Source organism: Chelonoidis abingdonii, chromosome 25, assembly GCF_003597395.2.
Source record: "Chelonoidis abingdonii isolate Lonesome George chromosome 25, CheloAbing_2.0, whole genome shotgun sequence".
Taxonomy (NCBI): domain Eukaryota; kingdom Metazoa; phylum Chordata; order Testudines; family Testudinidae; genus Chelonoidis; species Chelonoidis abingdonii.
The window spans coordinates 10695751-10723749 of record NC_133793.1 but is presented as its reverse complement, the minus strand read 5'-3'; the positions used below and the strand labels follow the sequence as shown (position 1 = coordinate 10723749).

The 27999-nt window shown below is 59.8% G+C and overlaps 1 protein-coding gene across 3 annotated transcripts; it reads left to right on the top strand.

Moving 5' to 3' along the window:
* Positions 1-1353: 1353 nt before the first annotated feature.
* On the top strand, positions 1354-27909 carry MAP3K6 (mitogen-activated protein kinase kinase kinase 6). 3 transcript variants are annotated; one of them, XM_032802830.2, is made up of 29 exons: positions 1354-1727; positions 5864-6003; positions 8375-8398; positions 9650-9837; positions 13156-13324; positions 13953-14059; positions 14495-14665; positions 15170-15282; positions 15848-16007; positions 16357-16507; positions 17173-17280; positions 17401-17450; positions 18185-18280; positions 18751-18835; positions 19000-19133; positions 20055-20182; positions 20597-20733; positions 21219-21324; positions 21585-21742; positions 22101-22305; positions 22466-22613; positions 23822-23990; positions 24329-24514; positions 24850-24955; positions 25511-25763; positions 26122-26231; positions 26525-26625; positions 26936-27012; positions 27369-27909. In XM_032802830.2, the coding sequence occupies exons 1-29, from the start codon at positions 1433-1435 to the stop codon at positions 27493-27495; spliced, it is 4002 nt and encodes a 1333-aa protein (XP_032658721.1). In that variant the 5' UTR covers positions 1354-1432; the 3' UTR covers positions 27496-27909. The 3 variants fall into 3 exon arrangements, with proteins under 3 accessions (XP_032658721.1, XP_032658723.1, XP_032658722.1); XM_032802832.2 differs by lacking the exon at positions 26525-26625 and having other exon boundaries at positions 27369-27435; XM_032802831.2 differs by lacking the exon at positions 14495-14665 and having other exon boundaries at positions 1357-1727.
* The last annotated feature ends 90 nt before the right edge of the window (positions 27910-27999 follow it).

Below are 27999 nucleotides of genomic sequence, written 5' to 3'. Positions count from 1 at the left end.
GAAGCTCCATTTGTCTGCACCACCCCTGTTTTCCATTACAGGTTTGTCTCCCCTGACATATGTTAATTGCACTGGCAATTCGCTCAAAGCTTCAGTTACCCAAATGGCTGATATTCAGATAATGGAGATTCAACTACACAATGTTCCCTGCATTAGTCTTTGCACATTTGTCTTCTTTTATCTTGAGTTAGTAAGAGACGTATTGGAGTCTAAATATCTTTAGCTGCATTTGAGATTGTATGTGACGTGAGCGCTTGCAGCGCTTCCAGAAATGCGTTTGCCAAATTCATGGGTGAATCTGTCCTCTCCGCTCCGTAGTGCAGGGGCACGCTTGCTCACATCCTCGCACTGTGTGCACATCCATGCCTTTGTGCACACACATCTGAAATGCTGCTTGTGCAAAAAGATGCATCTGCCATTTGGGCCGCCCGCTGCCTTTCAGAGCGAGAAGAAATCGTTGAGGTTTGTAAGGTAAGTCACTTCTCTTCATGTGTCAACATCATAATGCCCACATCTGTAATTTTCACTCCATGCATCTGAAGAAGTGGGTTTTTTACCCACGATCACTTATACCCAAATAAATCTGTTAGTCTGTAAGGTGCCGCTGGACGCCTTGTTGTTTTTGTGCCTACACATTAACACTGCTAGCCCGACACTTAGAGGTTAGGTACCATTTTTTGGCCCCACTGCTGCAATTGCACTTGGGGTGGGAGGGCTAGCTCAGTGGTTTGAGCATTAGCCTACTAAACCCAGGGTTGTGAACTCAATCCTTGAGGGGGCTATTTAGGGAACTAGAGTAAAAATCTGTCTGGGAATTGGGCCTGCTTTGAGCAGGGGGTTGGACTAGATGACCTTCTGAGGTCCCTTCCAACTTTAAACTTCTATGAATTGGATCCATGCACTTTTGCACCCTGGGCACAGGTCCAAAGGCAGGTCTTTGGGGGCCTGCTTGCAGGATCGGGGCCTTTCTTTGCTAACACGGGGCCAGCAACTCCACAGCTGGTGTCAATCACCCCAGTGGGAGCAAGGCTCCTTTACAGCTTTCGATCCTGGCCATAAATCCCTTCAACAGCGTCCTGAAGGCCACTTTGCAAGAAGCAACCCATGTCTGCAGGCTACGTGGAGGGGGGAGCTCCCAGCTGGAAGGCTCAGGCGGGCTGGGTAAAGGTGGGTTTCCTTTGCTGGTCCCTAGCGTGGAGCGAAGACACTGGTGCAATCGCCCGCGCCCAGCCGCTGCAGCGTTTGCACGGGAAGGAGCGGGCACACCCAGCTCCCGCTCCGACTCTCTGGGAAAGTTTTGGTGGGTGGGGCTCGGGGGCCCCACGTGGGCTGGAACTGACCCAACTTGGGAACTGCTGCACTCCGGGCGGAAACGGCCGTGCCCGGCTTTCTGCCCTGCTCGGGGGGCTCCCCCTCCCCACCAGCCCCGGGCATGGCCGGGGAGAGCCGGCTGGCGGAGCGCGCGGGGAGCTACTGGCAGGACCCGCTGGCCATGGCCATCGCCCCCGGCAAGCCGCTGGCCGGGCCCCAGGCCCGCCGGGGCAGCAGCTGCAGCCGGAGCCGGGCGCTGAGCGTAGTCTGCGTCCTCAACCAGGGCTCGGGCGAGTCCCTGCCCCTGCGCTGCCTGCGGGACGCCTGCCGGGAGGCGCGGGCGGAGCTGCAGACCGTCCCCTTCGGCACCCTGGCGCTGGGCGACCCCGGCCCCCTGGACCGCTTCTACAACGCCGGTGAGCTGAGCTGAGCTGCGCCCGGCCTCAGCCGGCGGGGCGGGATTTGGGGAGGGCGGAGGAGGCTGCAGCATTCATCAGCCCCCCGATCTGCGTGGAGGGGAGAGTCACACTTCCCATTTCTGCTTGCAGCAGCCCCAGGGCTGTCAGTGAGGGAGGGGAGAGAGCAGGGCTGCTCTGGGCGTGGCCGCGGCCAGATGCTGGCAGATGAAATGAGCCTTCTCTTTCCTCGAAATCATTCAGCCCCTGGAGCAAGCTTCAGTGAGGCTGTTATCAGCTGTGTGTGTACACCACTGCCCTCTGCCAGGTGGAGTGGGAACTGCTCATCTGTGTGTCATAGGCCCCGTGTTATCTCCTGGAGCTCACATGGCAGGAGGCTGGCCTTCCAGAACAGAGAGCTCAGAGCTCCCTCCCAAGGGAAGTCCCTAGATAATGATAGATTCTGTGTAATATTTAGCACCTTCCATTTCTAACGCCCACAAACAGCCTTGCGCAGGGGCTCTGGGACAGCTTTTATAGTGAGAGTGCTGAGAGCCATTGAACCTAACTGTACATGATGGAAACCACTTTAACCCAGCGGTTGTGGCAGTGCCCCCAGCACCCCTACTTCCAGCAGCTATGATCTTGCGTTATTAAAATGAGGTTTGTCTCTATTCTGTTACCCTCATTTAACAGGTGTTTGAATGTTTGCCGAGAGCCTATGTGACTTGCCCAAGGAGAGATCAGTGAGCAAAGGTGTGTGAGCGGGATTAGAACCCAGCTCACCTGATTCCCTGTGCTGTGCTCTGAGCTCCAGACCATCCTGCCTGTTTCCTCCTCCTTGTTCTCTTGTTTACTGTTTCCCTGCCATCTTGGGGAAAGGATGGCAAACCTTCATTGCTTTATTACACAGATCCCGGCAGCTCTGGTTGTTCTCTGCTCAGTTAGCATTGCGGGATGATGCTGCCTGGAAGCAGACAATAAAATATCCCTTCCAAACTCACAGTCCAGGAGAGCATGAGTGTGTGTGTGAATTTAGTAATAGGGTGACCAAATGTCCCGATTTTATAGGGACAGTCCCGATTTTTGGGTCTTTTTCTTATATAGGCTCCTATTACCCTCCCCCCGCATCCCGATTTCTCGTACTTGCTGTCTGGTCACCCTATTTAGTGGCGATGAAAGCTACCAGGAGAGATGCAACATAAACCCTGGCAGTGCCAACTATCGCAATCCTGACCAGGCAGGGGATGTCAGAGGGCTTCCAGTCTCAATGGCTAGAGCCCCTCAGATCTGCACAGGTCCACAGACCCCATGTGCGGATTGGATGCGGATACCAGATTTTGTATCCATGCAGGGCTCTATCAAGGGACTGATCATTCTCTGGCCACTCTGCTGCTGCTACTGGTTGTGCCACCTTCTCTGGACTGTGCATTTTTCTCTGGCGTTTATTGTCACATGTTGGAGAAGCTGCTGGAGCATCACCCTTCACTGGCTGTTTTTCTAAAGGAGATTTTCTGGACTGACCAGGAACCAGTTCAGGGAAGTTCTCTGGCTGTTATGCGGGTGGCCAGATTGGGTGATCACAGTGCTCCCTTCTGGCTTTATAATCGATGAATGTCTTTTAAATCTGCTCTGGGGGAGGCGGTTTTATTCCAGCCTGCTAGACTCCTCACCGCAGGGGTGGCGAGCTCTGTGCATGCCCTTCCAGGACAAATCAGATGGGAGAGCCTGGCCTTTTAAGGAGGGCTCCGGGGTCAGAAGCTACTGGAGCAGAAGGATTGCAAACGATGTGGAAATAACTTGTGCAGTGTGGTCACTGACTTCCTGTCGGTCTGAGGTTTCCTCACACGACATCTGTGATGCTCCCGATTCCTCTGGAGCAGAGGAGGGACCACAGCCACCCGCATCCCATGGCTGGGGGGAGGGTGGCTTGGATTTGTGCCCTTGGCATTGGGTTGGGGGGCTGGAGGAAAAGATTCCTCCCCTCCCCCCTGGAGAGGTTAGACCGGGGAATGATCTCTGCTTAATATGATTTATTCTGTCTGAATGGTCCCATCTCACCTTCAGCCTCTGTCGCCTCCATTCTGGCTTCAACGCAGGCAGCCGGACTCGGGGGAGGAAACGCTGTTTTATCGATAATGCCAGGAGGTTGGCTGGCAGCCTTGTGAGACAAAGAGATCCCAAGGTCAGAGTCTGGCTAACCCACGGGCAACGCTCCTGGCCAGCTGAACGAGTCGGTTGTTCTGGCATGTGCCCTCCAGCGCCATGCTGCTGGCCAGAGTCACTAACTGGAGCGGGCACAGGGACAGGGGACTCAGGAGTCCTGGATTCTGTCCCCGGCTCTAACCTTGGATAAACCATACCAGGGCCTGACTTTTCAGGAGCTGCTGAGCACTCATGACTCTGCTTGAAGTCAACTGGAAATGTGGGTCCTCGGCACCTCGGGAAATGGGGCCCTTATTCTCTCTCTGCCTCAGTTTCTCCTAGTGTTGCTATAATACGGCTGGACCTCAGTGTGCAGGCAGGTTGCGAGGGTTGACGTGCTGCTGTTTTTTGTTACCCCTCTGACGGTGAAGTGCAAAACGGGTTGTTGCATGGTCACTGGAGGTGCCTCACAGTATTGGTGATATTCGCCCCCGGTTCTGTTCTAGCTGTGGGTCCAGGGCTGCGTCTGGCTTTTCCTGGTCCACCGAAGTGGTCTGTAAAACCTGCCTGCGCGTATGTGTTGCAATGATTGGCCTGCCTGGCTACCCCGGGAGAGGTGGGGCCAGACCTTTAAACAGCCTATGGCGAGTTTGGTCCCCTCTGTCAGCTCTCGCTCGGCTCCCCTAGAGGGAATGTGAGATGGGTGGAGAGATGAAGCAGTGACACTGCTGCCTCCAGGAGCCCTTGGCTAGGGAAGCAGCATCTTAAAGGAAGGCCTGTTCCTTGCTGTGCTGAGTAATTGGGCTTGGTGGTTTATATGCAACAACCAGGGCAGGCAATAGGATTTGGAGGGCTCCATGTTGCAGGGGATGGAGGAGAGTGGTGGGGCTGCGCTGAGCAGTCTCTGGCCAGGAGAGGTAGCGATCGGGCTGAGGGTGAGACCCAGCATCGGTGGTGAGGGACATGCTGTAATAAACAGATAGCTAAGGGTTAATGTTTCTTTTACCTGTAAAGGGTTAACAAAGGGAACCACACACCTGACCAGAGGACCAATCAGGAAACCGGATTTTTCAAAGCTCAGGGAGGGAAGTTTTTGGGTGTGTGTCTTTGTCTGTGTCTCGGTTCTGTTACTCTCGGCTATGGGAGTGATCTCTATCTCTAGACTTTTCTAATCTTCTGTTTCAAGGTGTAGGTCCAAGGTAGAGAATCGGTTATTTGTTTTTTTTGTCTTTAGTGTGTTTGCATGGATGTTTAATTGTATTTCTTTTTGATAAGGCGGTTATTCATATTTTCTTTAAGCAATACCCTGTGTTTGTCACCTTGATGCGAGTAATCATTTATGTTTTTCTTTCTTTATGTAAAGCTTTCTTTAAGACTGTTGGTTTCTGGTAGGCTAAGAACGAGGGAAGGAATTCTTTTGTGTTAGATTTATGGAGGGTGTATGAGCTCAGGAAGAAGGGGGGGGGAGTAAATTGCTCCTCTGTTTGCATTCAAGGAGTTAAACGTACAGTATCGCCGGGTACCGGCGAGGGAGCTGGGGATAAGATAAAGAGGAGACAAGGGGAGGAGGTTGTTTTCCCTTTGGTGTGAGACTCAGGGCCTCTGAGTCTTGGGGGTCCCCCAGAGAAGGTTTTGGGGAGACCAGAGTGAGCCAGAACACTGGAATTTTTGGCTGGTGGCAGCGATATCAGATCCAAGCTGGCAATTAAGCTTGGAGGTTTCATGCTAGCTTCTCATTTTATGAATGCTAAGGTTCAAATCCGAGTAGGAAGCTGTGACACATGCCTAGTCACCTGCCCCATGGGCTGGTCCTGATCATGTCCCCTTTATCCCCCTCACCAGGACATTCCAAACCTGCAAAGTGAGTGTCCTTGCTATTCCCTAGGGCTCAGGGGAGGGGATTGAGGGAGATTCCCCAGTGCCCCAGACCTGTCCTCAGCTGCACGTCTGTGCGTGAAAGGCCGTGAGCGATGTCGGCTGGTGTCCGATGGTCCCTTGTTCCTTGCCCACAGATGTGGCCGTGGTGGAAGTGAGCAACTCCTTGTGCCAGCCCTCGCTCTTCTACCACCTCGGGGTGCGGGAGAGCTTCAGCATGACCAACAACATCCTCTTGTGCTGCCACACCGACCTGCCGGACCTGCAGGCCCTCAAGGTGAGCAGGGGCGGTGCCCCTCTGTCCCGCAAGCCGCTTCTAAGCTCTTAGCCACCGCGTGTACGACAAATGGCCATGTTGGCCGGGAAATGTCTCTGGTTACGTGTGGGAGATGGAAATGTTAGGGAGGTAAAATCAGGTGGCTAGAGCAGTGGACTGGGAGCCAGGATGCCTGGGTTTGGCCTCTGCTTGGCCCCATCATGTCGCCGCTCTGTGCCTCAGTTTCCCCATTTGTAAGTCCGGAATGGCAATACTTCCCTCCCTCAGAGGGCCGAGGTCTTGAGATAGGAAGCGCCAGATGAATGCAACTCCCCATGTCCTTTGCAAAAGCTGCGTGCACTACTTTGACTGTGGGTGCTCCGCTGAGCCTCAGCACTCGCCAGCAACTTGAAATCAGCGGGGATGCTCAGCTGTGAGCTGTTGGGGTAGCAGAACAGGAGGAGGCTGCAAACACCTTGCAAAGTGGCGTGATCCCTCCTCATCGTCCGTCTCCTGTGATAAGGAAACGCCTGGGCCTGGAATGTGGCACGAGGAAACTGGCAAGAGCAAGCTCAGCTGATCCAAACACTGGACTTCCTGAACTTCCTGCTTATCACTTGTATTATGGTAACACCTAGAAGCTCTAACTGAGATCGAGGCCCTATTGTGCAGGAGCACAGGATGCAGTCCCTGCCCCACTGAGCTGAGAGTCCAAACAGATCACACTCAGGGTGGCGGAGAGAGAGTATTTTCCATTTTTTTTTGTATAGGAGGGGAACTGAGGCCTACAGAGACAAAGTGACTTGCCCAAGGTTCACCTGAGCCGGCAGCAGCAGAGCAGGGAACTGATTGCAGATCTCCCGAGGCCCAGTTTGGTGCCTTAGCCCCAAGCCCATCCTTCCTCCCCTGGGTTGAAACGATGCCTGTACTGAAAGCACAGTTCTGAACCAGAACTGATCAGCTAATCTAAATGGCAGCAAAACGAATGGGATTTTGAACAAAGATTATTTGGCTGTTGGGGGGCTAAGCATTTTGTTTCTGGTCATTGGTCAGTCGCTTAGGAAATCTTACTGGCTCTGAATGCATCTGTTCCGGGCCATCCCGTTGCATCTAGCCCTAGTGGGCTGTTGGGAATCTTAAAATCCCCGTCTTTCCGATTACCCATATTCTTTCTCTTGCTTAGTTTCCAGCATGGAAACTGCTGCTGCAGTCTCAGGAACTATTAGACAGGAGCGCTTTCCGCGGCTCCAAGCCCTGAAGGCTTTCCCTGGGATACAGTCCCCATCTCTAACCCTGGCAGTGGGAGAGAGCTGCTGCAGCAGTCACGTGACTGGGTGCAAGACAGCAATCGGCATGATGTGATTTTTAGAGTCTCTAGGGTATGGAGACCTCTCAGAGATAGGCATGAATCCTCTGTCCTTCTCGGAATAAACCCTTAATAGCTGGGGAGGGACAGGACAAGCCACCCCTGCTTCAAATCAGATGCATATGTTCTGAGAGTCTCTGTGTCACTTTCACCCTATCACCTTTCAGTACCTCGGCCCAGCGCTGGCAACTAGCCCTGCTGCTTTGGGGAAAAATTGTACCTGAAATGTCAGCTCAGCAGAGCCTTTTGGCCCTGGTCCAGGATCCAAAGCCCACTGAAGTGGATGAAAAGACCCTCCCACAACTCCAATGAACTTCGGGTCAGGCCCCAAATATAGTAACTGCTTCAGACTCTTCAACCTCTAGATGCGTTGGTGCTTTTAGGAAAAAATGCCCCTGTACCTATGAATTCCTAAGCCCCACATGTTCCCATGACCTCCCCTCCGTAGGCAGTACCCAAGCGCTGTGCCACTTCTGACTCAAGCAGGGATTAGAGGGCACTCCAGTGCCAGGCCCTGGGGGGCGGGGAAGGAGTGTACAGCAAATGGCTGATCTGCTGCTTGGCTGTAAAATGCAGACTGCCTCCTTTCCAGGCCCTCCCCCTAGTCACCCTGAGCCAGCAAAATATTAAAGGTGTTTTTCCCACTAATGAAATGATCCCTACTAATGACCTATTCTGCAAACACCCTCTGCTTCCAAAGCTGGAGCTGCACTCGTACAGGGCAAAGGTTCAAACCCAGCCAGATCCCACCAGAAACAGATACGTTTTTTCCATTTCCCCTGATCTCTGTTGCAGTTCGGAGGTTGGCGTGAGAGAACCGAGGCCGTCCCTGAAAAGGTCTAGTTGTGTTGGAAGTGCTGGGCCCTAGTGAATTTCTCTGTCCCGGTGTGTCCTCCTGCTGCCCATCACCATGGTGTGTCACCACCTCCCATGTAAAATAGATTCCCAAAATGGCTCATTTCAGTCGCTAACATGCTCCGTGTCAGTTGATGAAGAGCTAAATATCCACCCTCTCTCTCTCTTTAGGAGGATATCTGCCAGAAGAACTCAGTAAGTGTAATTTACTTTCTGTGAATCCATTTTATTTTTTTACCTTGTCTGTTTATGCTCATTTCTTCTCTCACACATACCCCCCTCAATCCTTGCCTCTAGCCGCCTCCCTCTTATTCCAGTTCTGGGTTCAGCCCTGGCCTGCCGCACCCCCTGTCGTTCCAGTCCTGGCATTTTGGAAACAGCTCTGTCAATGCAGCTTAGTGGTGGTTCACGTGCTGCCCCTCCCCGCCCCCCTGCTGTTCCACATGAGCAGAAACAGGCTGGGAAGGGTAGAGAGGCCCCCCACGCCCCAGACTCAGTAGCAGTGAGGTGATCACATGGGACGCGCCTAGCTGAATCTTACAGCAGTTCCCTGCTCTCTGCACCTGGTTTGCTGTCAGGCAGAGATGGCAGGGGGGCTAATGATGGCTGAAACCCCCAAACATGTTTCTTCCTGTGGCCTAAAGCCCAGGTTCAGCTGCCCCTCGGTCTCCCCAGCCCGATGATTGCACCCTGCTGGAAGACACAGGCTTAGCTTGGGAAAGCAAGGCTGCAGCTTTCTGGCTGCGCGAGGTGGGCTCAGGCTCCGGCTGGGATGTGGACACCTTTGTTCACTACCACCTGCCTCTGCTCAGATGCCCAAACTCCCCTTGGGCTGAGAGCTACGGATTACCCACTCCTGCCCCTGGGCCTGGCAATACCCTGGCCCCAAGGAATCTGCTCAGCGAGGGCCTGAGCTAGGAAGCCTTTCACATCTCTCGCCTGCTCGGGGAAGTGGTTTCAAGCCATCTGCTGTCAGGTGGCAACAACTAATGAGAGGCCTTACTGCTTTTCAATGGGATGTTAACTCTGGAGCTTACTAATGGCTATTTAAATGCCAAGGTTGTTTAAGTCTTTCATTGCTGATTGGAGAATACAGCAAAGGAGGGGGACAGATTGTATTAAAAAGACCTGTGTGGGCTGTATGGTATGTGACGTATTTCGGCCCCTCGCGTGGGTGGGGTTTGTCTGGAGCTTGGAGAGAGTTCCCCTCCTCTTCCTTTCCCTGCTGTCTGGAGGACATTACATGAAACGAGTTGGTGGGTCTCAGCACAGCAGCATCTCTTCCACCTCCTCCACCACCACCACTACCACCTATAAGGGGACCCTGTGGTCTCCCTCGCTGGCCGTCTGGGCTGAGAGCCCTGGGAATGAACGGGCTCATGGGGGGGGGGACGTGGGGGAGAAGCCTAGTCCCCTGACTCCTGGCGCACTGTCTCTTCCTGCCAGGACTGCAGCGGCACTTACACCTTCATCCCCTACGTGGTGACGGCCCAGAACAAAGTCCTGTGCTGCGACGCCAGCACCATGAAGTGCCTGACTGAGCTCTTCCAGCCCAGTTTCAACGTGGAGGCCTTCTTCACCCCCCTGGTGGGGCGGCTCACCAAGCTGCTGGAGGCCACCCCCACCAACTCCTGGTACCACGCTGCCCGGCCGAGCGCACTCGGGGGAGGGGAAAGGGGTGCGGGTTTCAGTGAGGGTAGGGCGCGGCCCCTAGAAACCGGCTCCAGCTGCAGCCTGGGGGGTTGAGTGGCAGTGCCCCCTGATCAGTGAGCTTGAGAGGACAGGCCCTTACCTCCCACCACCACTGGGGGGAGCCTTCCCTGGGCCCAGCTGGGGCTGGCACCTAGAGGCAGGGACATAAATGCAGTGCTGGGGGGTTAGAACTGGAGGGGGTGTGGGATGGCACCACCCAGCTCCGAGCATGGGGGCCCAAAGCAGATGGAAGGCAAGGGAAAGACTCCTATTAACTTTAGCCGCCTTTGGCTCAGACCAGAGGTGGGCAAGCTACAGCCCACGGGCCACATCCAGCCCGCAGGACCGTCCTGCCTGGCCCCTGAGCTCCCGGTCGGGAAGGCTAGCCCCCAGCCCCTCCCCTGCTGTCCCCTCTCCCCCGCAGCCTCAGCGCCCCACACCCCCAGGGCTCTGGCCCACTGCTCCTCCCGGGCAGCACGGCGGTGTGGCTGGCTCCAGCATGGTAAGGTGGCGGGGAGCGGGGGATCCCGGGGGGCAGTCAGGGGACAAGGAGAAGCGGGGGTTGGATGGGTGGGGAGTTCTGAGGGGGGCAGTTAGGGGGCAGGACGTAGAAGGAAGTGGGGCCAGGGTGTTTGGGGAGGCACAGCCTCTCTTATCCGGCCATTCATACAGCTCTGCAACCCTGATGTAACCCTTGGGCCAAAAAGTTTGCCCACCCCTGGCTCAGACCCTGCTCCCCTGGGCAAGGATCCCCCGACGTCCATTGCTGGTTTCGCTTTTATTCTGGCTTGACCTGCCAGGGTAGCGCTAAGGTCAGCCCTGCACAAAGAGCCAGGAAAACTACCCAGCCTGGGCTCAGCCTACCCCTCCTCCAGGGCGCCTGGACCGCTGTCTGCGTCTCTGTGCCACTCTCAGCACATTGCTGCCATGGGAGGAACTAATGACAGAATGCGACTTTCCCTGGATGAGTGGAATTGATGGCCAAGCCCATGGAGAGTCGCCGGCCGGCCCGAGGGGTGACAGGAATGCTGGGCAGGGGGATTACTGCAGTACTGTGCCCCTGCGTGGGTCATTGGCAGCACTGATTGAGCCTGTCACCGCTGGGTCTTAAAGCAGCCGCCTCTTCCGCCTGCTCTGAGTGCCAGCTGTAGCAGCCTTATCGCCCGCTGTGTGTGGCCGAGCCACCGCTAGGGGTGGTCGAGCGCTGCACTGAGCAGGTTGGTTCTGGCCAGGGAAGCACCTTCAGAGGTCCCAGGTTTGATTCTCGCAGTCAATGACCTGCCCAGGGCGCGGTGTTACGCGGGCTGGCCCGTGCAGGGAGCTGGGCTGGGTGGATGTGCATCAGTGTGCTCTTGTTGCCAAGAAAGCTAATGGTATTTGGGGCTGTTAAGTAGGAACATTGCCAGCAGATCGAGGGACGTGATCATTCCTCTCTATTTGGGATTGGAGAGGTCTCATCTGGAGAACTGGGTGCAGTTTTGGGCCCCAGCTACAAGAAGGATGTGGAAAAATTGGAGAGAGTCCAGCAGAGGGCAACAAAAATGATTAGGGGGCTGGAGCACATGATTTGTGAGGAGAGGTTGAGGGAACTGGGATTGTTTAGCCTGCAGAAGAGAAGAATGAGGGGGGATTTGATAGCTACTTTCAACTATCTGAAAGGGAGTTCCAGAGAGGATGGATCTAGACTGTTCTCAGTGGTAGCAGATGAGAGAAGAAGGACTAATGGTCTCAAGTTGCAGTGGGGGACATGACCACTCCAAGGAAATATGTATTCTGCAAACTGGGCTTTCTCTGCACTCCTCAGCCCCCTGCCTGTATGGAAGTGGCGCAAGCTAGGGGCAAACCAATGGGCTGCAGCCACTTTAAGCTGTTTAAAGGCATTTTCTCTCTCCTTTTTCTATCCTCCATCCACACTGCAAAAATAGAGGTTGGCAAACCTTTCAAGACCGAGGCTCCCCCCAATTCCCCAAGCAGGTGGCAATCCTGTTTCCAGTTAAATAGCCTGAATTTCAGAGATTTGCTCCTATAAATCTCACTCCCAATGCAGGGTGTCAAGATTTAAAGGCCAGTAAATCTAGTTTGCAGGAACAGGAAGGGCTGGTTCTGACAAGAGTCCACGAGATTGATCTGGGCTCTAGCGCAGCTCTGCTGACCGCCCCAGCTGTGAGCCTTGCATCACACTGTCTTCCTGCATCCCTTGTGGGGCAGAGGAAGACCTGTTTCTGGGGCTGGAGCCGCAGAATTGAACTGTGATGCAATGACTCGGGCATAGTGCAATTTCCTGCCTTTTGAGATGGGTCAGCCTCGGGAGAGAGCAACAAGGGGCCCTTCTGTCTCCTGCTGGGGGATTCTCGGTCATGGCAATGCAGGCTGGGGGTGTGGGGGTGGGAAACGGGGCTGGGATGATGGGTATAGTAGGAAAGGCCGAGGGCTGTGAGATGTCGTGTGGCGGGGCGGGGATGTTTCCAGGTGGGTGCAATCTGCCTTCCGGAGCCTGCAGGCTCTGCTAGCCCAGGGGCCTGCTGCCTGCTCCCTGAGATGTCTGCTGAGGCTGGAGGTGTGGAAGGCGCTCCCAGGGGAGCCAGCACGGGACTCTGGGGGAAGCTGATGGCTATGGGAGAGGGCCCAGGCTGGGGAACCAGGGGGTGGGAAGAACCCTGCAGTCACGATTTGCTGTGAAGGCCTGGGGAGCCCCAGCGCTGGGCTGTGGGGTCTGCAGCTGTCTGAGCACATGGGTCCCCACTGCCACTAGAGAGGGACTTGAAGGAAGTGAAACTGGGGTGGGAGGGAAGGGCTTTGTGTCATCCCTGCGCCAGGCAATGGGGCTTCCACCCTTTTCCAATTCCACCTTCCAGGAGACTTCACTGCCAGGGGGAGACCTTCCTAGTCTATGTTCTCCACAGTCCAGCTCAGCTCCATCTGCTGCTCGTTCCACCCCCTGGGGCCCACCCCAGACACGCCCTCCCTCTTGATGAGAGGTAGCGCCCTTCAGATACGTGGTCTCCCTTGTCCTCTATCTTGGTGGAGGGGCTGAGGGTTGAGTGGGCCATGGGAACTCACCTCTCACGTGGGATAGGTGAGACCTTGTCCTGCGGATAACCAGAGTCCTCAGACCCCAGGGCTGTCAAGCTGGCCCCTTCCACTACCACTGAGTGCCCCCAGGGGAGACTGGGTGATTGTCCAGGACAAAGGCTCCCTCCCCATCAGGCCTCTGATCCAGGAGTGGGCTGCACTCAGCTCTAAGCATGGTGGTTTTCCAGCGGCTATTTCCGGGAGACAATCCGCCAGGACATCCGCAAGGCCCGGGAGATGTACAGTGGGGAGCAGCTGAGCCGGGAGCTGGCCAACATCCAGCAGCGCCTGGACAGCGTGGAGCTCCTCAGCTTGGACATTGTCATGAACCTTCTCCTGTCCTATCGGGATGTGCAGGTGAGCCGGCCAGGGCGGGTGGGATGATGGGGGAGGTAGGCGGTGGCTGGGTCCTCAAAAGGAAGCGTGGCCTTGGGAGCACCAGCCCAAGCTCACCGGAGATGACTGCAGAGGTGGGGTCGGTGCCTGGGATGCCATGGGGTAGGCCCTGGCTTGTGGCTTTCACAGGAGGCTGCCGGCCCTGGGTCACAGAGACAAGCATGTGCAGTGCTGGCACGTGGCTATCCAAGGGGGAGCTGGTGGGGATCGCCAGGGTCCCTGGATGCAGAGCCCCCATTCTTGGCCACCAGAATTGGAGCGCTTGGCTGGTGTGTCGCTGCAGCCGGCTGCCCAGCAGGCCTGGCTGTCACTAAGGCGGTGGGTGGCCATGCTGGAAGAAAAGGTCTCCCGCAGGACATCGGGGTTCTGCAGGCTCCACTGCCACCCTGGCACAAGGGCCTTTCCTCGAGTGCACCACGACCTCTGGATGCGTGGTGTGGTGCAGAAGGAGCTGCTATCCTGAGTGGCGTAGTTTGCCCACCCCATGCCGAGCCCCCTGTGCTGCGTCAGGCCCAGCCTGTCCCCCCCGGGACCTCCCGCAGAATGCGGATGGCAGCCTGCTCTGCCTGACCCCTGGCTTCCTCAGCAGGACTACGATGCCATCATCAGGCTGGTGGAGACGCTGCAGGCCCTGCCCACCTGCGACGTGGCCGAGCAGCACAACATCCGCTTCCACTACACCTTCGCCCTTGAAAGGTGAGACGCTTCCTTGGGCAGGTGCAGGGCCCATTCCCAGCCCCCCGGGGTGCCAAGCACCCTCTGGTGCCAGTGGAGCCAGCGGGCACCTGTCGTGCTGGGCCGGGTGCTTGGCAGGGGAAGGGCGGGGTGTCCTGTGTGTGGATGCTGCGAGGATTGAAGCCTGAAATCCTCCCTCCACTGGGCAGCATCTGAGCAAGCTTCCGCCAGGCTGCCCCTGCCCTGTCTGGGGATAGGAGGGGAGGTCAGTCCCCGGGGTCCATTCAGCCCTCGGCGGCGACAGAGCACAAAGGGGGCGTTATGTCCTGCTGGGCTGAGAGCCATTGGCCCGGGGAGCGGAGCTTGGCCCCCATCTCTCTCTGTGATGCGCCTCTTTGGGGCGTCTGTGCCTGGCAGCACATGCGGCGCAGCTGAGCAAGCATGTTATCTGGGCAGGCGGAACCAGCCTGGGGACCGGGAGAAGGCCCTCTCTGTGCTCCTGCCCGTGGTGGAGAGGCCAGAAGGGGCGGCTCCTGATCTGTACTGCATGTGTGGCCGCATTTACAAGGACATGTTCATTGACTCCGGCTTGACGGACACGGAGAAAAGGGACCAAGCCTATTACTGGTGAGAGCCGGGGCGGGGGGCTCTCCAGCGGGGATGGGGTGGGAGGTCCGTGCTGAGGAGACTGGCGTGGGCTCCTTGGGCCAGCGGGGTTTTGAGCACAGATGTGGAGCACATGCACTTGGCTGTGTGTGCAAAGGACTGAGTGTGCAGCCACTCCTGAGCGTGTGCATGGATCTGTGGGCTTTGCTGGGTTCTGCAAGCCTGGGGTCCCAGGTTCAGTTCCTGGAAGGGATGATGTAGAGGCAGATAAGCTGAGTTTATGGAATCTTCCTGACGAGACTTTGCAACCTGTCTGGAGCAAGTGGATATCAGAGACACTCCCCCTTGGCACCTTGACAGTCCTAGGTCCCCTGGCATTGGGATTAAAGTCCCTTCCCTGCACTGCCATGTATCGGTTGTTTGCTGCCCACCACCCCAGAGGTGGCTGCATTTCAGTGGTGCTGCCTGAGATCCGGCTGGGTGACTGTTTTGTCACTAGCATCTCTGCATGTTTGAATTCCCCAGGTACAGCAAAGCCTTTGACACGGAGCCAAGCCTCCACTCTGGGATTAACTCTGCTGTCCTGCTCATAGCAGCTGGGCACCAGTTCGAAACCTCCGTGCAGCTCCGGCAAATAGGTGAGTGGCTCTTCCCCTCCCCCTGTCGTCCGTGGGTAAAGCACCATGGGCCTCTGCGGATTATAACGGGCTCTCTCATAGTCCTGGCACGACCTGGATGATGGCCCAAGGAAGGGTTGTGAGGTGTGGGAGGTTTATGGGTTTGTCTTTCTTGCACTCTGTGGCCAGATGAGTCACTGAGGAGGTCCCTTGGAATTCAGGTGGGCCCTGTCCGTCCCGGCTTCCCTCCCATGTCCTGTGCAGGTCAAGTGGCAGGGGAAGGGGAAACTATCCGCTAGGGATGCGGGGACGTTCTTTGGTTTGGGGTGAGGGGGGAGCGAGAGCAGGGGGTACAGGTGGGGGGGCTGAGCCATGGGGGTGGAGGAGAGAGCGTGGAGTGGGCTATGACTGGGCGGGGCTTGGCCGAAGGGGCTGGCGTGGGAGCGGGGGAAGCGTGGGGGTGAGCCGAGGGGATGGGGGAAGGCGGAATGGGGCAGGGCGGTGGCTGGGTGGGCCTGCCCTGCGCGCGCGTGTCTCCGCCCTGCCCTCAGCGGTGAAGAGGAACCTTCCCGCTCCCCACCCCCAGGCGTCAAGCTGAGCTGCCTGCTGAGCAATAAGGGCAGCGTGGAGAAGATGCAGCATTACTGGGATGTGGGCTTCTACCTGGGCTCCTGGATACTGGCCAACGACCTCAGCAAAGTCATCCGGGCCTCAGAGAAACTCTACAAGCTCAATGCTCCCGTCTGGTAGGTGGCAGAAATGCCAGCCCCCCTCAGAGCCCATCGGGGCCCCCAAAACAGCAGCACCCTGCCTGTGCCTTCAGGAGGGGAGCTCTGCAAGGGGAGGGCCGAGCGGCGTTTGACTCTCCAGGCTGGGCTCAGCTTGGCCAGCTTCTGGGGTAAGAGTCTTCTCTAAGGGCCCCATGTGTGGGAGGTTTCACATGGGCCTTTGGGCTTTCCCAGTGGCCCGCGGGAGAACTTGTCCATCCTGGGCCCATGGGGGATGGCATGGGAGGCCTGTCAGCACCCAGAAGCTGTTTCTGCAGTGGGGTGTCCCTCCCTTCCATCTCCCACTCTGCCCTGGCTGTCCCTGCAGGTACCTGGCCTCCGTCATGGAGACCTTCCTCTTGTACAAACACTTTAAGACCTGCCCGGAGATCAAGACGCCCAAGCAGGAGCAGGCTGACTTCTGGATGAGCTTCCTGCTGGCATCCTGCCAGCCCTTCGTCTCCACAGAGTGCTGCCCGGTGAGGAGCCCGCTGGTGCTCAGCACGGCTGGCTCGGTGCGGCGGGTTGGCTCCGTGCGTTGAGTCCCGTCGTGCCGCTAGAGCTGCCTCTGGCCTGGCGCCTGCCGACAATAAGGGAGGGTGAGAGCAGAGTTAGCCCAGGTGATCGGTGTCCAGAGCCCAGGTGATGGCGCGTGGGAAGGGAGGGGTTTGTGGGTGGGTGGGTGGGTGGGTGGGGAAGAGGACTAGGGGCCATACCCAAGGAAAAGCCTGGCCAGCTGTGTGGTGAAGACAGACCCGGTGGCCACCTTCATCCCATTGCCCTGGTAACAAATCAGACAGGTGTGCAGGAGCGGGGGGTGATGGTGGCCAGCTGGCTTGTGGGTGCAGTCACCAGTGCTGCTGTGTGGGAGTCTGGAGCAGGCTCCTGGCAGCAGGGGGAGAGCAGAGCCTGGAGCTGGCCCTTTGCAGGTTAAAATGTGCCCCGGGTTGGGGGGTGTATCAGGGAGGGACACTGGGGGCTCCCGGAGAGGAAGCAGGATCCTTGAGTGAAAGGAGAAAAATATCAGCATTGATTAGGGTCCTCACCCCCAGCTCTGTCATAAGGTCCCCTTCCCCCAGCCCCCTGGGGATGCAGTGGAAGGGGGCAAAGACCCCCCACACCAGCCTCTCTCTCTGCCTCCCAGGTGCTGATTCTGGAGCTGACCAAAATCCTGCAGCCAGCCCAGCTGACAGTGCGCAATTGCGAGGCTGAAAAGTCGATGACGCTGTGCCACATCTGCCCCACAGAGGAGGTAGGGCGGCTCGGAGCCCAGGGAGCAAGAACACCCCTTTGCCGCCCCCGATGGTGACGACTTTCTGGGCTCCTGTTGTTCATGCTGCGTGTTTTTTGGGGGGGGTTATTTTCCCCCTAGACAGGGATATCCAGCTGGACCTTTCCGGCTTCCTCCATCCGTGGAATCAGGTGAGGAATTTAACTCTTTGGTTGCCCCTTGGGGTAGCCTCTCCGTCAGCCTAGGCGCTCCCTGGTTAGCCTGCGTCCACCCGGAAATCCTCTCCTCCCCCAGCACCCTCCTTGCACTGTGGAAGTGACCATCTTGGTTCTCATGCCCAGGGCTAGTTGGGAGCGTGGGGGGTCCCATAGTAGGTGCTGGCTTCCCCAGCTGCATATGGCATAAGGAGCCAGAGAGGGACCTGCCTATAGGCAGGAGGTGGGCAGCTGGGGAGGTCCTGTGCTGCCTGGCAGAGCAGATTCCAAGGGCCATGGCATAGCAGGTTCGTTCAGTGACCAGCCCCCCAGCTTTCTCTGAGAGGCTTCCCAGCCCTGCAGGGGTGGAGTGGGGGGCACGGAGCATGGCTGGCCCTGAACGTTCTGTGTGTGTTGCCGCAAGGGGACTGGCGTGGCAGGGAGGAGGCTTCCCTGATAGGCAGAGGAGCCTTGTTAGCTGGAGTGCCAGCCCCAGAGCTCTGGATGTGCTTGCACCCCTCCCCAGCTCACCCCCAGGGCCTGCAGCCCCATGGCTCCTGCTGCTGGTGCTGCCGGCTTGGTGAGGGGGCCTGTGCCAAGCTGCAGGAGCAGAGGAGCCCATGAGCACACTTGAGCTGGCAGGGGTGTTTCTGGGGTGAGGCTTGGGTGGGAGCAGGCCCCCCGTCACACTCACTATGGGGTGTGGGGCCGGCCTCTCTCTCTTTGTCCAGCATCTCCAAGTGCGACGAGCGCTGCTGCTTCCTGTATGTGCTGCACACGGTTGAGGACTTCCAGCTGTACTTCCCCACCCAGCACCACTGCCAATGGTGAGTTGGGTGGGGGGAGGGGCGGGGACCCCCAGCACTGCTACTGCTGGTGGTCGGGGGTCCTGGTGATGGGGCAGGGTGGGGAGGCAGCGGGACCCCTAGCACCATGGCACTGGTGAGCTGTGGGGAGGGGATAAAGGATCTGTCCCCTGACCCAGAGCCCCTGCTGGGGTGGGGGAGCAGCTGCTCTGGGCTGTGTTTGAGGGGTGGAGGGCCAGGCGTGGGAGGGAGCCGGAAGAGACATCTGTGGGGCTGCCCTAGGCTCTGCCCCACACATGGCATTGCTGCGTCTGCCCAAGGGTCCCATGAATCTGCCAGCCAGCAGGGTTGGAGCTCTGTCAGAGTGGGTCACTGAGCCGGTGTGTGGTGATGGGGAGGTTCTCCAGGGCCCGTTGCCCAGCCTGGGAGCCCCTTGAAGGGGCCGGGCAGTGGGGCCACACCTAGGCACGCTCTCCCTTCTCTGCCGGCAGGTTCTGCAAGTTGATTCACTCCTTCGTGGCTGAGCTGGCGGTGGTGGGTGAGGAGGCAGGCAATGGCCTGGACGAGGACCTGGAGGTGAGTGCCGGGGGTGTACGTCGTCTCGCACTCGGCGCAGGCGTCTCTGGTGGATGCTGGGGAGCAGCCCCAGGGCATGGTGCAGCTCGCCGAGCTGGGGGTGCATGAGGGGCTTGGCAGGGTTGGTGGCCCCAGGTGCTCTGACCCTGCTCTGGCCTGCGCAGTACGACTACGAATACACAGAGACAGGCGACAGGGTGATCCTGGGCAAGGGGACCTATGGGGTCGTCTACGCCGGGCGGGACCTCAGCAACCAGGTGCGCATCGCCATCAAGGAGATCCCGGAGCGGGATAGCAGGTAGGAGCCGCGGGGGGCGGTGCTTCCTATGGACCCCTCTGTCATGTTTTGGGATTCAGACTAGTCAGAGGCTGGGTTGCCCTGAGTGCCCCGTAGCTCCCAGCCCGCAGACAAGCATGCCCTGCGTGTCTGTGTGTAAAGTCCAACCAAGGCATTGAATCCAGAGCGAGATCCCTGGGGTTCTTTTCTAGGCCAAGAACTTTGGCAGTGTCGCCTCCTCCGAGACCGGTGCCCCCATTGTGTGGAAGGGTGCCAGGGAGTCTCCATGCTGATCTCTCCCCCCCGCTGGCACTTTCTGCAATGCACACGGGTGTGCCTCTGCAGCCTCCTCTGTGCCAGCGCGTGGCCAATTGCCTGTGATTGCAGCTGGATGGAGACATCGAGAAGCAGCCTGCTTCCCCACTCCCCAGCTGTGTCCGTTTCGAACACGTTTTAGTTCCGTGTTTCCTGCCTTTGGGGGTTACCGTACATGCCCCACGCAAAAATATCAGAGATCAGGGTGTTACCAGTTTGCTGAGGGCCCCTCACACGACCCGCCCCCCATTAGGTACTGATCTGACATTAGTGAACTGTGGTATGGCCGAAACTCCCTGCCCGATACCAGTGACCCTCAGGCAGTGTGTCCTGCCCTCCCCTTCCACGCCCGCTGGGAAAGTCAGGGTACCAGCAGCATGGTGACCTGGGGCCCTGGGGCTGGGGGCACGGGAGGTAGATGAGTCTGACTTGGTGTGCAAGAGTCCCAGTGTGAGCACACTAGTCAGGGTGGATGGGCCCCTGCCTGGTCCTTGGCATGGTTCCCGCCCCGCTGGGAGGGGGTGGCCTTGCTGATTGTGGGGCACTGTGGCCCCATTGTCCAGCACCCTGGGAGGGAGCAGGCAGGCGTGGCCCTTGACCCTCACTGCCCCGATTCCCGCCATACAGGTACTCGCAGCCCCTGCACGAGGAGATCGCCCTGCACAAGCGCCTGCGGCACCGGAACATCGTCCAGTACCTGGGCTCCATCAGCCAGGACGGCTTCATCAAGATCTTCATGGAGGAGGTGCCGGGAGGTAGGCGAGCAAGCGCCCGCCCCAGGCTGGGCATGCCGAGGAGAGAGGCGGCCGAACCTGGGGCCTCCTGCACGGAGCAGGGTGCTCCAGTCTGGGGACGTGCTGCTGTCCAGTTGGCCTGTCTGGGCTGTTGCAGACCCCACTTCCAAGGCCAGTTGCCTCCTGCCCTTGGTGGCCCTTGGCTCTAATGTGGCCTGGGTCTTCTCGGGGGTTCATAACGGCCTCGCATTGCTTCCCCGTAGCCCGTTACGGCTCCTGCCCTGCCCAGGATGTCCCAGTCTGGGCCAGCCCAGGGCCTGGGGTGTGACGCTGGGGCTTGGCAAGGCAGGGCCTGGTGACCCCTGTGCTGGGGCATGGGGGCTCAAGGTGGGCACACAGGTTCAGTGGGGCTCCCATCTCTTGCCCCGTCCCCAGGGAGCCTCTCGTCCCTCCTGCGCTCCAAGTGGGGCCCCCTGAAGGACAATGAGCCCACCATCGTGTTCTATACCAAGCAGATCCTGGAGGGTCTGCGCTACCTGCACGACAACCAAATCGTCCACCGGGACATCAAGGTGAGGGCGTTGGCTGGCCCATGCTATTGCGGGGTGGGAGAAACAGCAGCTGACTAGGGACCACCCAGCTTACGGGGCTCGGGACCTTCCCCGGACTGGAGAGGAATGGTGGGCTAATTTAGGGACTCCGCCACCCTCAAGGCTGCTAGTCGGGGACTGGGCTCTGTGTTGAGTCCCAGGATGGTTTCCAACACCTCAGCGGGCTGCTCTGGGTCTCCGCAAAGCCGCCACTGTCCCAAGCAGGACCCTGGCCTGCCCCCCGCTCTGGGAGTTCTAGGGCATCTGGTCTCACTGCCCCCTCCACCTCTCCTAGCCGCACAGACGGGGTGGATCCACCCTCGACTCCCAGAGCAGGACGGAGCAGGATCGAGAGGCATTAGAGGATCTTGGGGGGCGGGGGGGAGGCACACTCTGTCTCTGAGCACTCGCCCCTGGAGGATCTCCACAGCTGTGACCTGTTCTGATTGGGGGGCGGCGGTTGACAGGGAGACAACGTCCTTATCAACACCTACAGTGGGGTGCTGAAGATCTCTGACTTCGGGACCTCCAAGAGGCTGGCTGGGATGAGTCCCTGCGCCGAGACCTTCACAGGTGAGGGGCTCTGCTGCAATCCCCCCGCGTTGGGTTACGGCATGCTGGGCTGTGGGAAGGGGCCATTCGCCATCTTCCCCCCACCCCCCGATGGGGGACACTGAGGCCCAGTGCCAGGCACAGGGGCATCCTCAGGACCTGGCAGGAGGGGAGGGAAGGGGTCCCCGACCCATTTGGGTTTGGGAGGGGCTCGCTGGCTGATCTGGGGCACGCGGGGGGTTGGGGGCTGGCTTCCCTCAGTTGCTCTGATCTCTTTCCAGGCACCTTGCAGTACATGGCCCCGGAGATCATTGACCAGGGCCCCCGAGGCTATGGGAAGCCAGCCGATATCTGGTCCTTGGGCTGCACCATCATCGAGATGGCCACAGGCAACCCCCCGTTCTATGAGCTGGGCAGCCCACAGGCCGCCATGTTCAAGGTGAGGACGCAGCTCGCTGGTACCGTCGGAGGAGGGGGACTGACCGGGCTCCTCTCGGAGCGTGGGGGCTGGCAGGGGAGGGTTATGGCTTCCTCCACTACAAAAGAGGGGAGTGAGGCTCACTGCGGCTCCCGGTGGCCCAGTCCGGCCACCATAAGCACTGACCGGCCCCTCATTGGCCGCCTCAGCAGAGAGACCAAGGCCTGACTGGGCCATGGGCTAAGGCCCATTGGGTGATGTGGGGAAAACTGGTGCTGTGGGGTAGGGGGTGAGCCAAGGGGCAGTGCCACTCTGGGCCCACTCCCTGCTAGGTGGGGCCAGGGCTCTGTGATGGCCCCTCCTTCATCTCCCTCTCCAGGTGGGCATGTTCAAGATGCACCCCGAGGTGCCTGACTCCATGTCGGGGGCAGCCAAGACCTTCATTCTCCGGTGCTTTGAGGTGGATCCGGATAAGCGGGCGCCTGCCGCAGCCCTGCTCCAGGAGCCCTTTCTGACCGCACCCGGCAGGAGGAAAGCCAGGAGCCAGGCTGTGCCAGCTGCAGAGGGAGGCGCACCAGGGGCAGGTGAACTAGGAGGCAGGAGAAGGATATTGGGGACGGGGGAAGCTCTGGGTTGGGGGGGGCAGCCCAGGGGAGCCCTGGTGGGAGGGGGCAGGACATGGTATCTTGCAGGTGGGCTGCGTTCCCGGGGGGAGCTGAAGTAACCAGCCCTGTCTCTCTGCAGCCAGCTCTCCTGCCCCTGCAGCAGAGGGGGCCAGCGAGGCCAGGAACCCCTCTTTGCCCTTCCAGGCCCCCAGAACAGCTGCCAAGTCGAACAGCAGCTCGCCCGTCCACATCTCCAGCGAGGTGGCCCAGAGACGCAGCTACCTGGGGTATGGCTTCCCTTCGGGGGGGAAGGAGGGGCAGGCTCAGGAGGAGCCGGAGGGTGCGGGGAGGGGGCAGTGGGCCACCCACTGCACCCAGCAGCACATCTGGACACCTCGCCTCCAGCCTGGTGGGTACATTCCCCACTAGCGCCCCCTAGTCACACCCTGGGTGTGGGGCAGCCCCATGCCCAACCATTTATCCCTGGCTGGGTTTCCTGACCCCTCCTGCAGGGTGCACGGTCTCGGGGCGGTGGCTGACAAGGGGAGCCCCCGGCCTTAAGGGATCAAGCAGCCAGATGTGCCCAGGCTGCCCCCCAAGGCCTCTCCCAGCCCCTCCTACATGTAGGGCCAGACCTGACCGGTGTGGGGGCAGCAGGCTGGGTTTGTAGGGCAGGGATTGGGTGACACCTGGTGATCAACAGCTGTCGCTGCAGCTGAGTTTTATGGGATTTCACCTCCAGCTCCAGCACCCACTGGGCGGATGGGGCAGGCGAGTGGGGAACGCAGACTCTGCTCTCCAGAGCGCCCTGCTCCCCGCAGCCCCGTGACGCAGGGGTATCTGATGAGCGGCTGCTCCATAGGCGTAGCAGGGCTTGTTCCTGGTGTTCCCAGAGCCTGGTTTACCAGCTGGCAGCTGGAAGCTGCTGCTGTAGCCGATGGCAGGGGCCTGGGAGAGAGAGGTTGTTTGGAAGTCTTTTTGTCCTGTTATTCTTGGTCCACAGAGATTTGGATCGAATGACAAACCCCACAGCTGTCCCCTGTGATTCAGTGTCCCCACACTGGTCTGGGTGTCCCCAGGAGGAGGATCTGCAGTGCACAGGGATGGATGCCCCTGAGTCTCCCTGTCCCACCAGCCCGAAGGGCCTGCAGTGCTGTGCGGCGGCTCCCCCTGGAGCATATGAATTCCTGCTGTCCCCTGGAACAGCTTGGCTGCCCCTGGGCGGGTGTGTGGGGACTGACTGGGCTGCTTGTGTTTCCTCTCTTCCAACTCTCCCCTTTCGGTGCAAGCCCCAGCACTCTGAGTGTCCAGAGGTGCATATCCCAGAGGGCTGGACGGGCAGCGGAGCCGGGTGCCCCAGGTGTCCTTCCCATCCCAGGCTCCACAGTGGGTCAGCTGCAGTCCTGGATCCGCTGTTAAGCACAGGGCTGCCCCCCTGCAGTACCCAAGCTCTCCCCCCCCCGCCCCCCGCCACACACAACTCCTGTCTCCCCAGGACTGCTGAGGAACCAGCTGGTGTGGATTGCAGCAGCTCCCCTGTCCCCGAGGAGAGCGGCGGCATGTTCCTGCTGAAGAAAGACAGTGAGCGCAGGGCCACCCTGCACCAGATCCTGACGGAGGAGCAGCCCAGCATTGTGGCCGCCTTGGAGGAGGCCCAGAGCCAGGTCAGTGCTGGCCCCTCAAACACTCAGCAGCCAGGCCCAACCCCTCCCCTGCACGGGGCAGACAGCACACGGCTCCAACCCCTCTGTAGCAGGTCAGGGGGCTGCTCATTCAGCCTGGCTCCAGAGGGGGGGGTCTGCAGTAGCTTTCTGGCCTTTGTCCTTTTCCCAGAGCCCTTAACGTACGACTTCCCTCCACTCACTTGCTCTGGCTTGGGGTATGTCTGAGACCCCTCCCTCTGCCAGCCCAGCCTTGCCTGGGTGCCCTTTAGAGGCTTCCCGGGCGTGGGAGCCCGTCTACTCTCACGCCCCCGGGCTGAGCCTTTCCCTTCCCCGTTCAGAGCTGGGACGGGGGGAGGCTGTCCTCGGAGCACATCGCCCAGCTGGTGTCCTGCCTCAAGAGCTACATCCGCTCCCCCAGCCGCCGGCAGCTCAGCCAGGACCTGCTGGGGCTCCAGGCCCCGCTGCGGGCGGAGGGCCTGAGCCTTCACCATGTGCAGGTGCCACTCTTCTGCTTCCAGGACACGGTGAGTACTCAGCCCTTCCCAGGAGGCTGCTGGGCTCGGCTGGGCCTGGCCATTTCTTCCTCCCCCCTGGCCCGGGACCTTTAAAACTCAATTGCCTCAAGTAGTGAGCACCCACTGCCTTTAACTGCTTCATTGCTGGCCTCTCCTGGGCAGTCACAGGAGCATGGAGAGTGTGGCCAATGAACAAAGGGGGTGGGGCTTCTGTAATCCGAGGCCCGGTGGGGACCCCAGAGGGAGCTAGGGGGTCGCCCCTCGAGGCCAGCAGCGGGGTCGGCATGGCAAGGTCTCTGGCTGGCTCCAGTGCCGGCGCGGCCTATCCTCTCCCATCCCTGCAGGTGAAGCAGCTCCTACGGCAGCACCAGATCAAGCCGCACTGGATGTTCGCCCTGGATAACCTCATGGGCCAGGCCGTGCAGGCAGCTTTCACCATCCTCATGACAGGTGCGTTGGCAGGTGGGTGTGGGGAGCTGTTTGGTGGCCCTGGCTCCTGTTCCCTTTGGATCCAGCCCCATGGGAAATCAGGGCCTGGCCGGGCAGCAGCTGGCTCCCTAGCGGAGCGGCAGTGGGTTTGTAGCTGGGGTGGGGGTCCCATCGGAGTGCTTTGGGGTGCTGCTAAGGTAACTTTCTGTATTGGGACTGTATATAGAGACGGCAGCAGGAGGCTCCCCCCCAGGGCCCTGAAACCCAGCTCTCTCCACCCCATCAGCTGGCAGAACCCCTGGGCCCCTGCCTGTGGAGTTCTGTGCCCGAGGCTGCAGGGCATGGCCCTCCCCGACTCCAGCAGGGAGATTTCCCACCAGGAAGCACAGGGCACCTGCCCAGGCATAGAGCCCTAGGAGAACAGAGGCAGCCAGATGCTACCGCTCGTCCCACCCCTGCCCGATGCCCATGGAGCTGTGGGGCTGCACTGACCCCTAGGGCTCACTGCCCTCTGCCCACCGTCCCCACACCAGGCCAGCCACCTCCCCGCTCACCTTGTTTCTCTCACACTTCCAGAACTCCCGGTGAAGCCGCAGCGTCTCCTGGGCAAAGCCCATGAAGGTGGCATCGAAGAGGAGGTGGAGGAAGATCCAGAGGTGCAGGGAGCGCCTCCTCCACCGAGCCAGCCCAGCGTGGGGAGGGGCAGCATGGAGACCCCAAGTTCTGGTGTTGGCAGCAGCACCAGCACCGACCTGGGCTTCCATACCGCCCCGGTGGACTCCCTGCCACTCCTGGTGGAGCTCAGCCGCCTCCGCGCGGAGACGAGCAGGTAAGAGCGCCCGGCTGCTCTCCCGCGTGGAGGGGAGCCTGGCCTTTAGCTGGCTGTTGGGCCCAAGGGGCCAGGAGGTGTGTTCTGTGCCAGCCTCTGCCCGTGGGAGGGGGCAGCACCCCACAGCCACCCTCCTGGCCTGGATCCACACACCAGGGCGGTGCCACTCTCCCAATCCAAGGGCATTAGGATCCACACTTGGGCTGGGCTCCCAGCTGTGGCTCTGACATGCCCTGGCTGGGCAGGGTGGGGAGGGTATGCAGTAGCAATCACCCTCCTACCCTCCCACCCCCACCCCCACCCAGCATGGCCCTCGGTTCCCAGCCCCTCTGCCTTGTCCCCCCGGCGCGCGTGGCAGGCTGCTGGAAGCATGGCTGGAGAAGGAGCGGGAGTGGCAGAGGCAGCTGCGGAGGGCGCTTCAGGCCGCGGAGCAGGAGGCCAGGGCTCTGCAGGGATTCAAGCCCCTAGGTGAGCGATGCCAGGACTCGCCAGAGCGGGGCGGGGGGAGCTCTGTGGGGCTGCAGGGGTAGGGAGATGGGCATGGCAGGATGGAACACACCTTGGTCTCCCCCCAGCTGACACATCTAGGCAGAGCCTGGGTCTCCCTCCGAGCCCCACGTTGCGGCCTATGTCTCTGGGGCAGTGAGGGCCTGGGTTTGTCTCTCTCGGGCCACACATCTGGAGCCCAAAGACATGGGGGAGGCTGAGTCGCAGAGTCCTGGGGGAGGCTGACCCAGGTCTGAACCCTTCTGTCTGCACAGCCTTGGCCACGCGCCCCCAGGGGCCCCAGCAGGGGGCGGTGGACGCCCTCCTCGTTGACTGGTTACAGAGCCACGGAGCAGATGAGCATGCGACTGAGACGGTACGTCGCCTGCGCTGTGCGAGCCAGGCCAAGGGGCCAGCGGCTTGGGGACAGCCCTGGGCCCCGCCACGACCCCGGCCTTAGCCCTGTTGGGAGAGGGAGAGGCAGGCTCCAGTGGGACACCTCCTCCCCCTTTCCCCCATGCCCTGGTGGGGTGGGGGCCGGGTGCCTGGGCATAAGGCAGCTGGGTCTGGGGTGTCCCTCCCACACTTCCCCCCCCCCCCTCCAGCACTCCAGCGGGGCGGCCCCATCCTAGCTCTGGCCACTGTGCCCCTTGCTGACCAGCTCTGCTGCCTGCTTTCTCCCCCAGTTCCTGCAGCACGGCTTCACCCTGCCTGACCTGCTGACCTGCGCCACCCATGATGACCTGCGCTACACCGGCATCAGGTAGGGCAGTGCCCCAGCCCTCTTCCCCGGAGGGGCACTGCTGGCTGGGCCAAGAGGCCACGCCTAGGGCTTGTCCTTCCCAGCCCAGACACGATAGCTGTGGGGTCCATGGAGTGATTTGCTGTAGTGAACCACGAATCCGTCCTAGGAGCCTGAGCAGACTCTGGCCTGGGAGCGTTTCACTGCAGCTCTGTCCAGGAAAGAGACTGCGCTGAGTGGGGCCTGAGGCCCATGGAGACTATTCCCTCGGCGTGGCCCCCGTCCCGTCCCCTGGGCGCCAGACAGAGGACGAGGCATTTGCAGCCGGTGTGAAGGGGGGCAGGGGCATCTCACGCATCTCCGTCTCTCCCTGCCAGAGGGGGGCTGGTGTGCAGGCTGTGGAGAGCCATCCAGGAGCACCGGAAATCCCTCTTGCAGCAAGAAGCCGAGAGAGAGATGGGGCAGCCGCAGCCTCCCTGCGGCATTGGCCTTGCTGTGCCATAACGAGCACCCACGCTCAGCCAGAGCTGATCGCCGCATCGCCGCCTTCACGCCCATGAGCTGGCAGGTGCCTCCTACCATCACTCTGCTGGGTGCCATGGCCCAGAGCAGCCTCACACCCACTGCTCTGCTTGACTCTGGGCCCGCGTCTCGTAGCGAGCGGGGCCGTGTGCCGAGGGATGGCTGCCGCCCTGCCCATCGCTCCCACATGCCCCCCCAGCGCTGGCTGGCGAAGGAGGTGCCCACGCTGCTGCCTTGGCAGGAGAGGGAGGAGGCTGCTGCTCCAGCAGGACAGTGGGGCTTTGCTAACAGGACTGCAGAGGCCTCAGCCTCCCCCCCCCACACACACACCGTGACTGTAACCTCCAGCAAGCTGGGAAGCGCCCAACCCTGCAATAAACACCCTTCCAGCTGTGTCCCCCGCTCCCTCCTCATTTGGGCAGAATGGGGGGAGGGGGCAGCACCTGTCTGCAAAGGGAAAATGAAGCCTGGGTGGTGGTGGTGGGG

Excerpts from the sequence above, each read along its gene's own strand:
- MAP3K6 (XM_032802830.2), top strand. The coding sequence starts at position 1,433 with ATGGCCGGGGAGAGCCGGCTGGCGGAGCGCGCGGGGAGCTACTGGCAG. Across the intron at positions 18,836-18,999 it reads GCCTGGACGAGGACCTGGAG|TACGACTACGAATACACAGA; the intron begins GTGAGTGCCGGG and ends TGGCCTGCGCAG. Across the intron at positions 21,325-21,584 it reads CTGCGCCGAGACCTTCACAG|GCACCTTGCAGTACATGGCC; the intron begins GTGAGGGGCTCT and ends ATCTCTTTCCAG.